At 41.4% G+C, this 15,704-nt stretch overlaps 1 protein-coding gene across 1 annotated transcript in view; it reads right to left on the reverse strand.

The window, feature by feature from the left end:
* The window catches only part of POLR1A (RNA polymerase I subunit A), a 148,009-nt gene that overhangs the window by 45,112 nt on the left and 87,193 nt on the right, over positions 1 to 15,704 (reverse strand). Inside the window, exons 26-27 of the mRNA XM_089692295.1 lie at positions 14,396 to 14,531; positions 3,675 to 3,832 (exon numbers count right to left, since the gene is read on the reverse strand). Coding sequence (XP_089548421.1) covers positions 3,675 to 3,832; positions 14,396 to 14,531 — 294 coding nt within the window. The remainder of the gene's footprint in view (positions 1 to 3,674; positions 3,833 to 14,395; positions 14,532 to 15,704) is intronic.

A 15,704-nucleotide genomic window follows, 5' to 3' on the forward strand; every position in this document is an offset into this window, starting at 1 on the left:
TGTTTCTGTGAGCTGTATGAAGGGGGAGGGGGGTCCCTTCCCTCCAATCAGCTGTCCTCATTGAGCTCTGCAGAATGTAAGTTCAGCCCTCCACCCCTACAAGTTCTATAAATTCTGAACTTTCAATGGATGTTCAGAGGAGAATACTGCAGATAAACAGGTACAACATATGTAGGATGATTTAATCTCTGTGTATCACCTGAGACCAGTCACTTCACTGGGTACATGTAAGGGTTTACAACCACTTTAAATGTTGTACAGGTTATAAAAGCTTAAGGATGTACAATTGGAACAAGATAAGTGTCTTAGGAATACAAAAGTATAACCTGACAGAATAAAGGGTGTTGTTCATAGTAAACAAGGCAACTTAAAATACAGTTAGGTCCATATATATTTGGACACAGGCACAATTTTAGTTTTTTTCAGGTATTTAACAAAACATATTCAAGCTATACCCTCAAATTAAACCTGAGAGTGTGCACTTTCAGCCCATGTCCATTATAGAACTATAGCTGGAATATGTTTTAGTAAATACCTGAAAAAATCTAAAATTGTGCCTGCGTCCAAATATATATGGACCTAACTGTAGTAAAAGAAAGGTAAAGAGAGAGAAGGAGGATGGGGATAGGCCAGGGATAGGAGTGCTTTAGTCTGCAGTTTGTAGAGTATGTTAGTGCTGCTATAGATCTAAAAAGGCAGCAAGGTTTAGAGGAAGGAAATATGTAACCCAAGAGTACAATGTTTTTTTGAACTTGAGCATAGAGCATATAAGGATTGTTGTTATATTTTTTACTGAATGGAGTTCAGAAGGCATAGTATCTTAAAAGCAGTAGTAAACCCAAAAGCAAACACTTATTATATTGCAGCTAATTCTTAGATATGATGGCTGCATTCGTTTTTTCCTTTTTAGGATTCCTGTCTTTTATATTCACCTGGTGATTCGGCCAGTAAGTCTGTTGTTTTTTCAACAGAACACGCTGTCCTACAGACATGGCAGTTAGAGGGTTGAGACAAACCATTTAGCACGCTTACAATGGTCAGCTTTTATTTATGTACAACCTTACACATGTCTGCTGCGGACTGAATCTCAGGTTTCACAGCTAATTGACAAAAGTAGTTGTTCAGCGGTTCATGTCAGGTTTACATCAGGTTCAGGACAGAATAAGGTCAGGATTTTATCCTGTTCACACATGTACGGTTTAGAAATTGGACAGGACTCTTTTTCAACCCACACTGAATGCGCACTGCCAGTGCACCGGGCATATATGAACAGGCACCATAGGAAGCAATGTTGTTTCACATGTCATGCAGAGTGTATGTGGTTCAAACTGCATCCAATCCGCATATATGTGAACTGACAATTACTGTAACTGCTTATAAAGTATTAGTTGAAGTTTGCCTTCAATTTGTTAATGTATCTAAATCTGCCAGTGCATCTAACACTCTCCTCCCCCTAGACTGACAATACTGCTGTCCAATGGCTGTTACTCCTTCATCCAGAGTGGGGGCACACTAATACAGGAGGTGTGTTACTGGCCAGATCAACAGGTGAAAACAGAGGGAAAAAAGCCTAAAAATAGAAAACGAATACAGCCTCCACATCCGGGGACTGGAAAACTGCAATATATTACATTTTTGGTTTTGGTTTAAAACCACTTTAAATAAAATGCCAATGAGACAGATATATGATCAACAATTTAGAGATTTACTATCTTAGCGCACGTGCCTTGCCTGGGATATTAGTTTTAATTATTCCCACCAGAGAAACTACCAACATGTATGTTCTTCTGTTTTTGGGTTCCCTTCGGGGTGCTCTAGTCAACTCCCACAATCCAAGAACATACTGGCAGATTAGCTGGCAGCTGTCGAAACTTTACTTAGAATGTCTTTAGTCTGCAGTTTGAAGATTATGTTGGTACTGATATAGATCTAAAAAGGCAGAAAAGTTTACAGGAAGGAAATATGTAACCCAAGAGTAGAATGTTTTTTTGAACTTGAGCATAGAGCATATAAGTATTGTTGTTATATTTTTATACTGCATGCCCCGAGGCAATTTAAAGGGTGAATATGTACCATAAAGTGCCACTGACAGATGATATAATAAAAGTGTATGTAAAGCCAAACAATGAACTTCTCCTCTTTGCTCCCTTTTGGTCTGTTCACTAAACTATTTAAAGCATTTTGTCATATCAGTTCAATCAGTGTAAAACAAAAACAAAAACTAACTTACTTATTCTATTGGAAATCTTGTAAGGAGGGGTAATAAAGCTAGAAAGGTGGGGAGAGGGCAGAGGCCATCAATAAGGAATGAAGTAGGCAGGGCTGACATCACTTGCTTCAAATTTCAGAGCTCAAAAGACATTGGGGATGATTTAATAAAGTATTTGTGATACTCTTCTAGCAATATGGCCCCGTAATCTTCTGGGACCAGTCACATGTCCGAGAAAACAGGGAGGCAAGACAACTTCTGCTTCCGATCGCCTAGCCGATCGCAGCAGAAGTGGGAGCAGGTACCTGTTACAATCGGGTACCCACTCCCCAAAGGTGCCAATCCTTAATGGGGAGCAGGGGATGAGGAGGCCTTAAAGTGGAACTTCCCCGTTGGGAGGAGCTCCACTTTAAGCCCTGGTGGGCAGAACGAAACATGTCAAGGGGCGTGGATTTGGCAGAGACCCATGGGCGGAGGCAGTTTTCAAGTCTACATTAGGTTGGCTGGATGGGAGTGTGGTGCTTCTTTGATTTTACAAAATTTAAATAGTTAACGTGTGTGACAGTATTACATTCTTGGAGCAAACTCAAAGAGGAGCTTCAGTCAGGTTGAAAAGAATTAAAAGTCAGCAGCTACAAATAGAATAGCAGTTGACGTTTAATAAAAAGACACACTTACCTGTTCAGGGATCCAGCGCTGTCTTCACCCAGAGTGGTACTTCGGTGGTGTTCAGGTCACTGATGTCTTCCTGCTAATTTTGGGATTTCGGCTAGGACTCCCTGTGGCCATGTTGCGCTTCATGAATGGTCCCGCAGCTTCCTGGGACCTGTGATGTGTCCCCGGAGGCTCCAGGCAGGGAGGGAGGGGGGGAACTATTGCTGGGATTGCCTTGGCGATCTTGGTGGAAGTGGGAGTGGGTACCTGCCAAAACTAGCTACCCACTTCCTACAAGGAAAAAAACTTTCCAATAAAGAGAGAGGAGGAGGATAAGCAGAACTTCCTATTTTAGGAGAAATTCCAAGTTCCACCATATTGGTGATAGGAAAAGTGAAGGTAAAAAGGACCTCTTCCATGTTGGAGTACATTATTTTGCAGACAAAATCCTTGAGGTAATTCTGCAACAGATGCATATACATCTTACTGACAGTTACATGAATACATTGCAAGTTGCGCCATTTGTTGCATGGACCGGAGACAGATTTCAAATGAGTATTTACTACATTCTACTGAATTCCCGGGAAATGTATGGTTATCTCAAATAGGAAGGGTACACTAGGTACACTATATTTTTTCTCTAACAGTATACTTTTGTACTTGCAGCAAGAAATAAACATGAAGAAATGTAAATGTATTGGAGAAATGTAATAAATAGGTTTCTTATTTTGTCTTGAAAATAGTTAAAGCAAAATGCTTTGCAAAGAAGATCTACTCATCCTATGCCCTCACCCAATGACACAGAACCAACCTGGTCTCCATAAAGCGGACAATGTCTTCGGGTCTCACACATTTCTCCTGACGGTAAAATTCGTAGGGTAGGAAGTGAAACTTGAGTTTATACACTTGATATTTTCGGGACTTCTCCTCTATCCGGAAGGTTTCTTCCACATCCAATTTATGCATCACCTGTAACCATGACAAAAGAGATCTAAGACCCTGCATGGTGGGCACACATCACAGGACCTCTATAGGCTGGTGGGACTTCCTTTGCAACCTTTATTGAAAACCCCTCAAAAAGCAATGGTGTTAGAGAATCAAAACACAGTAGCCTCCACCCACCTGAATTTCTCTTTGACCCTGGTAGCCAACACGTAGCCCTTTGATATATGATGTGCGGCACTTAGACCTCAGCAGTCTGTATTGGGAACATTGATTAGGGTAATAGTATTGATTTTCACCAGCTTCATACAACATGTTCCCAGTTTCGTATTGTCTTCTGTGGCATATTCCCAGCCAAAAATGTAGCACGTCCACACTCTCTGACCCTCATTTGCTCTGTTAGGCCCTGACAGTCCTCTAAAGCATTACATATGTTGAACATTATGTGCGGCCCTTTGGTGATGTCAGGGGCTGCATATGAGGCCCTTTTTAGCTCCTAAGGTGACAACCATGGCTCCATGGTAACAGGTACTACTACAGGTAGTAACTGCTCTGCCCATCCTTAATCTATTCCTAACTATCATTGTCATAGTCATTGTGGTGTAGAAAGAAATGCTATACTGAATTAGTAGGCCAAGATGGACATGAGGATATGGCATTCCTCCAAGTAATTATCTACATAGTACACTATACAAATAGTAACGTACTCAAACAATCAACTCCAAAAGCTTTGTGTTAGGTTTCATTCATCATTAATGACAATAAAAAGCATTTATAAATGGATAACATAAGCAGAGATGTGCAAATCATATCGCCCGATGCCTGGGAGATGAAGTATCAGACGCCGGTCAGGTGGGCTTTGCCTTTTTTTTTTTTGCATTTAGCCCCACTGCAGGCAATTGACTTTGATACAAAACTGCATCCCAAATACTTCCATGCAAAAACGCCTCCCAAAGACTTCCATGCAAAAACGCCTCCCAAAGAATTCAATGCAAAAACGCCTCCCAAAGAATTCAATGCAAAAACGCCTCCCAAAGAATTCAATGCAAAAACGCCTCCCAAAGACTTCAATGCAAAAACGCCTCCCAAAGACTTCAATGCAAAAACGCCTCCCAAAGACTTCCATGCAAAAACGCCTCCCAAAGACTTCCATGCAGAAACGCCTCCCAAAGACTTCCATGCAAAAACGCCCCCCCAAAGACTTCCATGCAAAAACGCCTCCCAAAGACTTCTGTGCAAAAATGCCCTCCATTCACTTCAATGTGAAAACGCCTGTCAATAGCAATCCTATGTGAACACTTATCTCCACATGCCACTATCACTTGCGAGTCTGGAAAGCACTGCTACAAACTTGCACAGGACCCTTTTTGTAATGGCACTTAAAAACACAAATAATTGTGGATGGCATCTATGTGAGCCACCTCAATAGGAAGACAAAATATCTATCCTGTCATGCGAATTTGTGCTTTTGAAAATGCATCCAGAATCACCTGTGTGTGAACCAGGGTGGCCCCCATTCACACCTGGGCGTTTTGGGATTGCAGCAGAATCGCTGCAATCGCAAAATGCAGGTTTAGGTGCCATTATTTTCAACGGCACCTAAAACATGGTGTGGCTTTGCTGCGAATGTTGCATGGCAAATCGCATTGCGTGAAGCTTGTCGCCCAAAAGAAGCTCCTGCTCCTTTTTGGGCAACAAGCTTCACGTGATGCAATTTGCCACAATTGATACACAGTAAATTGCAGCGAAATCACACCGAGTTTTAGGTGCAATTAAAAATGATGACACCTGAACTAACATTTATAGGTAATATTGATCCAGGGAATATCTGATTGCCTCTCGGGGGATCAGGAAGGAATTTTTTCCCCTGCAGGAGCAAATTGGATCATGCTTTGCTGGGCTTTTTTTTGCCTTCCTCTGGATCAACTGTGGGTGTAGGATTATATCTTTTTTTTTTTTTTTTTTTTTTTTTTATGGTTGAACTTTTTGGACTTTTGTCTTTTTTCAGCCAGACTAACTATGTAATTGAACCTGCGTATTGCAATTGTAGTGCTTTTTGAGATTGTGGGCAGAAACACAGCCTAAACCGAGCCAGATACTCCCCTCCTGATGAGCACCCAATCAGTGCTTGTTACACTGCAAGGTCTCTCCTCTCCCTGCTATTCTATTTATTGCACTTTAAAAGCAAGCACAAAAGTACAAAATAAAAAAAAGGTGCAAAAAAAAAAAAAAGGCCACAACCGGCCCTAATGTGGTCATGTTGGACCGTCAACAGAACAAAAAAGAGAACATCTACAGGCAATCACAACTGAATATAGCCATCTCCCCTTCCTCGGCCACCTCCCCCCACCACCTGCCTCGCTCCATGCCTTCCCCCACCCAAGGTAGCAGGATGTTGGAAAACCATCAACAAGGCTCACCTTGAGGCAATACACCCAACGGGTGTTGGCTTCACAGCGATACAGTGCATTTCTGCATCAAAAGGTAGCTTTCAGAGGTTAGGTAGACAATCAGACCAACCTCATAATCCAAGGCAGAAGAGTCCCACTAAAACTGAACAAGAAATCACAACTAGGGATTATTCATTTGTGGCTCCCGTTGATGTCCAACTACCCCAGACCTTGTCAAATGTTTGTAGACAACCTCGACTCAGATATGTGGCTTTATAGAAAGGTAGAGCTACAGTTACCAAGCCTTTCTAATATCATAGTGTTAGGGGCGCTGGTTTCTTCCAATGTAACAATATGTCCTTGTGGGCATAAAATAGGAGTATGCTCAATAATGTTCTGTGTGCTACAGTGTTAGCTAGCCCTCTACTAGATCCCACTGGCACGCTGGGATGGACAAGGCAATTTTTTTTTTATTTAAAATTCCTAACACTAATTTTATTACCTTTTACTAGGTGTATAAAATATTTATGATGAGGTTTACCAATGGCATTCATCCCACAGCACACAATGCTTTTCTACAAAGGAGCTAAGAAGCTGATTTCTTTCAGACTCTTGCGATAAACTCCAGACTACCATCTTATCACAGCAAGCAAGTGGAGTCACTGCGCCAATACATTCAAGTTTAAACTGTAGGTATTAAACACTGGGTGGGAAGCAGGTGATTAAGAACAAGTCAGAGATTACACCCTAAATATTGGTGTAAGATGTTCCTAGAGGTGAACATACAGTGCTCAGCATAAATAAGTACTCCCCTTTTGAAAAGTAAGATTTTAGTCAATATCTCATTGAACACAAGAACAATTTCTAAAATTTTGACAAAACTGAGTAACAAGGTAAGGTTAATAATATAACTTAGATTACAAAATCTTCAGTTTTACTCAAATTCGTTGATGCAAAAATTAATACATCCCACAACAAAACTATTCCATCTAGTATTTTGTATGACCTCCATGATTTGTATGGACAGCACCAAGTTTTCTAGACATGGAATGAACAAGTTGGTGACACATTGCAACATCGATCTTTTTCCATTCTTCAAGAACGACCTCTTTTAGAGCCTTGGCACTGGATGGAGAGTGAGGCTCAACTTGTCTCTTCAGAATTCCACATAGGTGTTCAATTGGGTTCAGAACAGGAGACATACTTGGCCACTGAATCACCATCACCCTGTTCTTCTTCAGAAATACTACAGTGGCGTTAGATGTATGTTCTGGATCATTGTCATGTTGGAAAAAGTGCACGATGACCATGGGCATGGAGTGATGGTAGCATCTTCTCTTTCAATATATAGCAGTACATCTGTGAATTCATGATACCATCAATCAACTGCAGCTCCCAGACACCAGCAGCACTCATGCAGCCCCACAGAAGGATACTGCCACCATGTTTCACTGTAGGCACCAGGCATTTTTCTTTGTACTCACCTTAGCGACGCCATACAGTTTTAAAGCCATCAGTTCCAAAAACATTTATCTTGGTCTCATCACTCCAGAGTACAGTGTCCCAGTAGTCTTCTTTTTCAGCATGGGCCCTGGAAAATTCTAGGTGGGCTTTTTTGTGTGTGGGCTTTAGGAGAGGCTTCCTTCATGGACAACACCCATGCATGCCATTCCTCTGCAGTGTACACCATATTGTGTCACAGGAAACAATCACCTCAGTTTGGCTTTCTACTTCTTTAGCTAACTGCAGTGAACTTGCATGGCAATTTTCTTCAACCCTTCTCATCAGAAGACGCTCCTGTTGAGGTGTTAACTTCCGTGGACAGCCTGGACATCTCTGTGAGATGGTTGCAGTTTTATCTTTGTATCAATTTTGCTACAGTATTCTGACTGTTAAGTAAAGCTTTGCTGATCTTCTTGTAGCCTTCACTTTTCTTGTGTAAAGAAATTATCTTCTTACTTTCTCGGGCCTTGTGACATTTCTCTTCCATGTGGTGCCATTGCTGACAGCATGAAATGGGAAGAGGTTTTCTTTGGTAAGTAATACCCTTTAAAATTCAACTGTCTGCTGGACACCTGTTTAATGAATAATTAGACTCACCTATAGTTGAATTCTTGTTAATTAGGATTTTGTTATCTAAAATTTAGCTTTGCTCCTAAGACTTTCATTGGGGTGTATTCATTTTTGCAACATGGTCTTGAATGAATTTGTTAGGAAAAATACTTGCTGTGTGTAAATTAACCAATCTTGTTTGCAATCAATGACCCGCATTTGTGGGAGTATTTTGCAGTTTAGTGTTCCATAGAAGATGCGGATTCTGAAAGTAAATTAAAGCTTTTCTGACAAATGTTTTGGGGTGTACTCATTTATGCTGAGCGCTGGAGCCTTTAACTACAGAAAGAATTTACCTGCTATCCCCTAACACAGAACTTCCTCCCTAAAGTGACTATCAGCTAGAAATACTTACCTGAGCCGATTGACAGCAGCAGCCGCCAATGGCTGGATCACAATCACAGCCAGTTAGTCAATGAAGAGGGGGGGCGGGGCTGAGCCGCAGCTTTGTGCGTGAATGGACACACAGAGCAGCAGCGCAGGAGCATGCCTGTTTTGGTGCCCCCACAGCAAGCTTCTTGCTCTGGGGGCACTCAGCTGGAGGAAGAGGCTAGGAGTGCTGACTCGAGAAGGAGGATTGGGGCTGCTCTGTGCAAAACCACTGCACAAAGCAGGTAAGTATAACATTTTTTTTTTTTTTTAAGTGCCTTTAAAGTGTTACTAAACCCACAACAGTTAAATCAGTCTGTATATGCAGTAAAGCATGCTTGTTATACTCACTGTGGAACCTAAGGGGTTAATTCTCCGCATTATGTAAAAAGGCTGTTTGATGCTGTCTTCTCTGATTCTCCCCTTCTACTGTCCCCAATCCATCTTCTGATCGTACAGAGACCTAGGAGACACTCTGCACATGCTCAGTTTGGTGTGTATTGCTAGAGTTTATTTTTTTTCTTTGGGAGGGTGCATGTGATCAGCACAGGGCTAATCAGAACTGTCCAGACAGAGGGTCAGGAGTTATGCAGTCTCATAGGACAATCAGAGGAGAATGAAAACTTCTTCTAAAAGATTAACCAGTACTCTGCTGAACACTGATAGAAGTCACAAGACTGCTCTAACTGCTGATGAGAAAAGGTATTTAGCAGTTTATATTTACTAAAATTTCTGCATTTCCATGTTGTGTGTACTGTGGGAGGCCAGATATAGTGAATGCAGGGTCTTGGGTTTAGTAAAAAACTTTATTATCACTTTAATAGCAGAGCAATAGATCTCAACCTTTTTGTTTTATTGCAGACATATTTCCACTGTTGGGCAAGGTGCTGTCAGAACAGAGCTTGTGGAAGAAAACAGGATGTTGCTTTTTAATGGGGATCTGCTGAAAATGTTGAAATTTAACTAATGACGGCGTTTAGGTCCCTCTTAACAGAAGAGAAACTAATAAGCAAAATAATTATGTGATATGTCATCCCCTCCGCTATATAATGATGGTTGACAGCATGGCTTACCACACCACTGAACAAGACAAGTTATAAAAGTGAAATAACTGCCAGTGTTGCCCATAGCAACCAGATTCTAACTGTCCTTTCTGTAAAGTGAAGTGAGAAGCTGTTCTTAGGTTCTGCATACAAAAAAAAACTTTGAACTGTAGCAGGAAATAGCGTGAAACCTGGATAACATCCTTCCCCTGAGACATCAAGAAAATAGTCTAGTCATTACAAAGAAGAGTCACCAAGTAACAACTCAAGATCCAACTTCAGCTGCAATAATAGTACTTGTGAGAGCTCATTGGGCTGCATTGCTCATTCACACCGTCTACATTGGACTGCATTGCTCATTCATACCATCTACGTTGGGATGCATCGCTCATTCACACCATCTACGTTTGGCTCCGTTGCTCTTTCACACCATCTACATTGGGCTGCGTTGCTCTTTCACACCATCTACGTTGGGCTGCGTTGCTCTTTCACACCATCTACGTTGGGCTGCGTTGCTCTTTCACACCATCTACGTTTGGCTCCGTTGCTCTTTCACACCATCTACATTGGGCTGCGTTGCTCTTTCACACCATCTACATTGGGCTGCGTTGCTCTTTCACACCATCTACATTGGGCTGCGTTGCTCTTTCACACCATCTACGTTGGGCTGCGTTGCTCTTTCACACCATCTACATTGAGCTGCGTTGCTCTTTCACATCATCTACATTGGGCTGCGTTGCTCTTTCACACCATCTACATTGGGCTGCGTTGCTCTTTCACACCATCTACGTTGGGCTGCGTTGCTCTTTCACACCACCTACGTTGGGCTGCAGTGCTCATTCACACCACCTACGTTGGGCTGCATTGTTCATTCACACCACCTATGTTGGGCTGCATTGTTCATTCACACCACCTACGTTGGGCTGCGTTGTTCATTCACACCACCTACGTTGGGCTGCATTGTTCATTCATACCATCTACGTTGGGCTGCATTGCTCATTCATACCATCTACGTTGGGCTGCATTGCTCATTCATAGCATCTACGTTGGGCTGCATTGCTCATTCACACCACCTACGTTGGGCTGCATTGCTCATTCACACCACCTACGTTGGGCTGCATTGTTCATTCACACCACCTACGTTGGGCTGCATTGTTCATTCACACCACCTACGTTGGGCTGCATTGTTCATTCACACCATCTACATTGGGCTGCATTGTTCATTCACACCATCTACGTTGGGCTGCATTGCTCATTCATACCACCTACGTTGGGCTGCATTGCTCATTCACACCACCTACGTTGGGCTGCATTGTTCATTCATACCATCTACATTGGGCTGCATTGCTCATTCACACCATTTACGTTGGGCTGCATTGCTCATTCACGCCATTTACATTGGGCTGCATTGCTCATTCATACCATCTACGTTGGGCTGCATTGCTCATTCACACCATCTACGTTGGGCTGCATTGCTCATTCATACCATCTACGTTGGGCTGCATCGCTCATTCATACCATCTACGTTGGGCTGCATCGCTCTTTCACACCATCTACGTTGGGCTGCATTGCTATTTCACACCATCTACGTTGGGCTGCATTGCTCTTTCACACCACCTATGTTGGGCTGCATTGCTCATTCACACCGTCTACATTGGACTGCATTGCTCATTCACACCGTCTACATTGGACTGCATTGCTCATTCACACCGTCTACCTTGGACTGCATTGCTCTTTCACACCATCTACGTTGGGCTGCATTGCTCATTCATACCATCTACATTGGGCTGCATTGCTCTTTCACACCATCTATGTTGGGCTGCATCACTCTTTCACACTATCTATGTTGGGCTGCATTGCTCATTCACACCACCTATGTTAGGCTGCATTGTTCATTCATACCATCTACCTTGGGCTGCATTTTCATTCACACCACCTATGTTAGGCTGCATTGTTCATTCATACCATCTATGTTGGGCTGCATTGCTCATTCACACCACCTATGTTAGGCTGCATTGTTCATTCATACCAGCTATGCTGGGCTGCACTGCTTGTTCACACCATCTACAATGAGCTGCATTGCTTGTTCATACCAACCTGTCTTTAGGAAGACATCAGGGGTTTATTAGAGTCTTGATATCACCTCTAGTCTGTTGAAACGATCAGGAGGCGGTAATATCACTTCAACTAGAAAGTCAACTGCAAATACAGTATGTAAACAAGCTCCCAGTGACTACAGCTGGCCAGAAGTCCGATTACAATGCGGTGCTGCTACCGGCATAATACCTATATTGGCGGCAGCAAAGGATTAGAAGTCCATACATGGCTGAATTTAACAAATCAGGCATTCAGATGCCGCTGTCTAGAAGCTATAACTACTAGTGTGTGGAAATGTAAAAAAAAAAGCTACTCTGAGCAGTACAGTTTGAGCTGGAAAGAGAATTAAAGAGGATATGAGGAAATATTTCTTCATTATGTTCAGCAAAAAAAAAAAAAAAAAAAAAGGGAATTCTATATAATAGAGTCAATTATTTGCTAAAGTTCCATGCATAAACGGTTGAGGGGGGGGGGGACCCACTACTGCTATATATGGGGATGTATGGCCATAGATAGGGATAGATCTCCCCCTGCACAAGGGACATTGTGTGAGCATACATAGGTGACAATTCCAGGAGATCCCTTACAGGAGATCCTGCCACTGACGCCATTCACACACAATACTTGCATCCGTCACTTTTAGATAGATTGACCGTGCTTCCAGGGAGACTTGTTGAGTTGTAGAATTCCTGAGCAACTTATCTGAGGAAGGTCGCACAAGCTTGCATTTTTAACTAATGAAAGGTATCCTTTAAATTATTATTATACAAGATTTATATAGCGCCAACAGTTTGCTCAGCGCTGTACAATATAACGGGAGACAATACAGTTCAATACAAGAGGGTTAGGAGGGCCCTGCTCCATGGAGCTTACAATCTACGAGGGAGGGGCTAGTGGTACAAAAGGTAATAACTGTAGGGGATGGACTGATAGGAGGAATAGAAGATTCCAATATTAGCTGAGGGCAGGATAGGCTTCCCTGAAGAGAGAGGTTTTCAGAGATCGCCTAAAAATTAGCAGAGTAGGTGATAGTCTGATAAATTGAGGTAGAGAGTTCCTGAGGATGGGGGAAGCTCTGGAGATGTCCTGGAGACAAGCATGGGAGGAGGAGACAAGGGAGCTAGAGAGCAGGAGGTCTTGCGAGGAGCAGAGAGTACGGTTTGGGTGATATTTGGAGACAAGATTGGTGATGTAATTTGGGGCAGAGTTATAAATGGCTTTATATGTTATTGTTAATGTTTTGAATTTTATCCGTTGGGCAATGGGAAGCCAGTGGAGGGATTGGCAGAGAGGGATGGCAGATACAGAACGGTTAGTAAGGTGGATGAGTCTGGCAGCAGCATTCATGATAGACTGAGAAGGGGATAACCTGCGATGAGGTAGGCTAATGCTCTACATTATATCTATAAATACCACTTCCTTAAATACAAGTGACAAGTACAAAAAATCAACTAAGACTAAATCTTAAATCCCCACAACACAAATAACACCTTCACCCTTAAAGATGTGAAACAATAATATAAAAATGTGCCAAAGTTATACAAAAAAAATGCAAACTAATGTTTATACAATCCACCCCATAAAACAAATACATATATTTGCTGTAAGTGTTCAAAATATAGAAAAAGTCCAAAAAGAAATAAGTATAAATCCAAAAATTATGAAAAAAATATATAAAAATGAAAGTCCTTCCAATCCTTCCTCACGATGATAAAACCTCAAAAAAGAAAATATCACATAGTGTATTATCTTTTTGGTACAACAAATACGAATATTTTGTTGTACCAAAAAGATAATACACTATGTGATATTTCCTTTTTTGAGGTTTTATCATCGTGAGAAAGGACTGGAAGGACTTTCATTTTCATTTTTATATTTTTTTTTTCATAATTTTTGGATTTATAATTATTTCTTTTTGGACTTTTTATATATTTTGAACACTTACAGCAAATATATGTATTTGTTTTATGGGGTGGATTGTATAAACATTAGTTTGCATTTTTTTTATATAACTTTGGCACATTTTTATATTAATGCTCTACATTGATCGATGGCGAACACAGTACGAGACAGTTTCTTAGCAAGTTGGAAAAATGTGCATGATGAGCACCACTAACTTTGTGATTCAGAAAATTGAAAAATCAGAAGCGATGCTTGAACTAGGAACATAACTTGGTCTTACTGAGCCATTCATAGACAGAATTCTGTTGTAGACAGGCTGTCAAAAAGCATGCAGTCAGAGCTGGAATTACATTGTAGCAAACTGCCATAGTGGTACCGTTATCACATAACTATTACAAAAGATACAATTTCACACAAATTAAAAAGCTAAGGTACTGTAAATCCAAGGACAAAGCTATTTAAGTTTTAGACAGTCTCCCTAGTGGGGACAAAGACGTTAAAAAAGCTTGATAAGCGATCTAACATTTCCCTACCCTATCCAAATGTAACAGCTATAGATACAAGTGAACAAAATCCATTTATGCTTTGCTATTAGAACAGGTTTATTTAATATGGCAAAGCAGGTTTGAAATGCAAATGCGAAGGTCTAGCTTAATACCATTACTCTGCTTCTTTACCTCGGAGACACACACTCGAGTGAGCCTCTTCTTCAGAGCTTGCACCCTCTTTAAGGCTCTCTTGGACAGTAGGACAGGAACCCGCATCATAGGAGTTTTAATATTGGAGCTTGCAATTAACAGAATTTCTCTAAGCCTGTAAAAAAAAAAAAACCAAAAAAAAAAAATTGAAAAATAAAATATAAACGGTTGAAGGGGGCACCCACTACTGCTATATATGGGGAAAAAATACTCAGCACAGTGCTTAGGGAACTGGTCAGTTATGTCCCCCCCCCCCAATCACAACTTCTACAGTGTCAGAGAACTGCCTGTTCGCTACTAGATCCCTACTATAAAACTTTAAAATGTCAATGCACTTTCAAAAGCAATTCTCAATCTTATTAGATCTAGAGCTTTCATTAAAAAAATACATGGTGACCCATGAAGATGCAGGTTATATAGTGACAACCCTTTGTTCCCGTTTCCCAACTGTGCTCCTGCATTGTCAGCCTTCCACATTTACTTCCAGTACAGACAACATTAGGACAGCTGCCCTTAGTAACATACAGCTTCCAATGGAGCTAATGTAGACAGGAAGTGGTTGCAAAGAGACTGCAGGAGATCAGGGGTAGCAAGATTAAAAAAAAAACAAAAAAAAAAAAAACAGAGGGGGGGGGAATGTAAAAGTAGATGTAAACCCTAACTGGATGGCTACTTTTGCTAAAGCAAATGTGTATCAAACAGTGTATCTCAAAAATGTGATAGCTTGTTACCAGTTCTCTCAGTGGACTATAGACCACATGCCCTGTTATAGACATAAGAGAAGGGGAGGTGTTCTGTAGTCCAGAAACCCCTCTTTACCTAGGATGGCAAAATTGCTCCTCTCTACATTTAGTGAGTGGGTGTTGTCACCCTAGAGTATCTTGTTGGCAGGATCACCGGGTAAAAATAAAGTAAAGAAGCATGAAAAAGGAGAAACTAATATAGCCACCTCATCTAAGGACTAGTAAGAATTTATATTATATATTTCAATAATATTCTTAGGTTTGGACAGAATCATTTGCTGCAATATATATATATATATATATATATATACACACACACACACACACGCGCGTGTGTGTGTGTGTCTGTGTGTGTGTCTGTGGGCAGCACAGTGGCTTAGTGGTTAGCATTTCTGCTTTGCAGTAATTGGGTCATGGGTTCGATTCCCAACCATGGCACCTCCTGCATGGAGTTTGCATGTTCTCCCTGTGTTCCCGTGGGTTTCCTGCGGGTACTCTGGTTTCCTCCTACACTCCAAAGACATGCTGGTAGGTTAATTGGCTCC

The sequence above is a fragment of the Staurois parvus genome, unplaced genomic scaffold, assembly GCF_062004578.1.
Source record: "Staurois parvus isolate SC_StPar_1 unplaced genomic scaffold, SC_StPar_1.0 ptg000581l, whole genome shotgun sequence".
NCBI lineage: Eukaryota > Metazoa > Chordata > Amphibia > Anura > Ranidae > Staurois > Staurois parvus.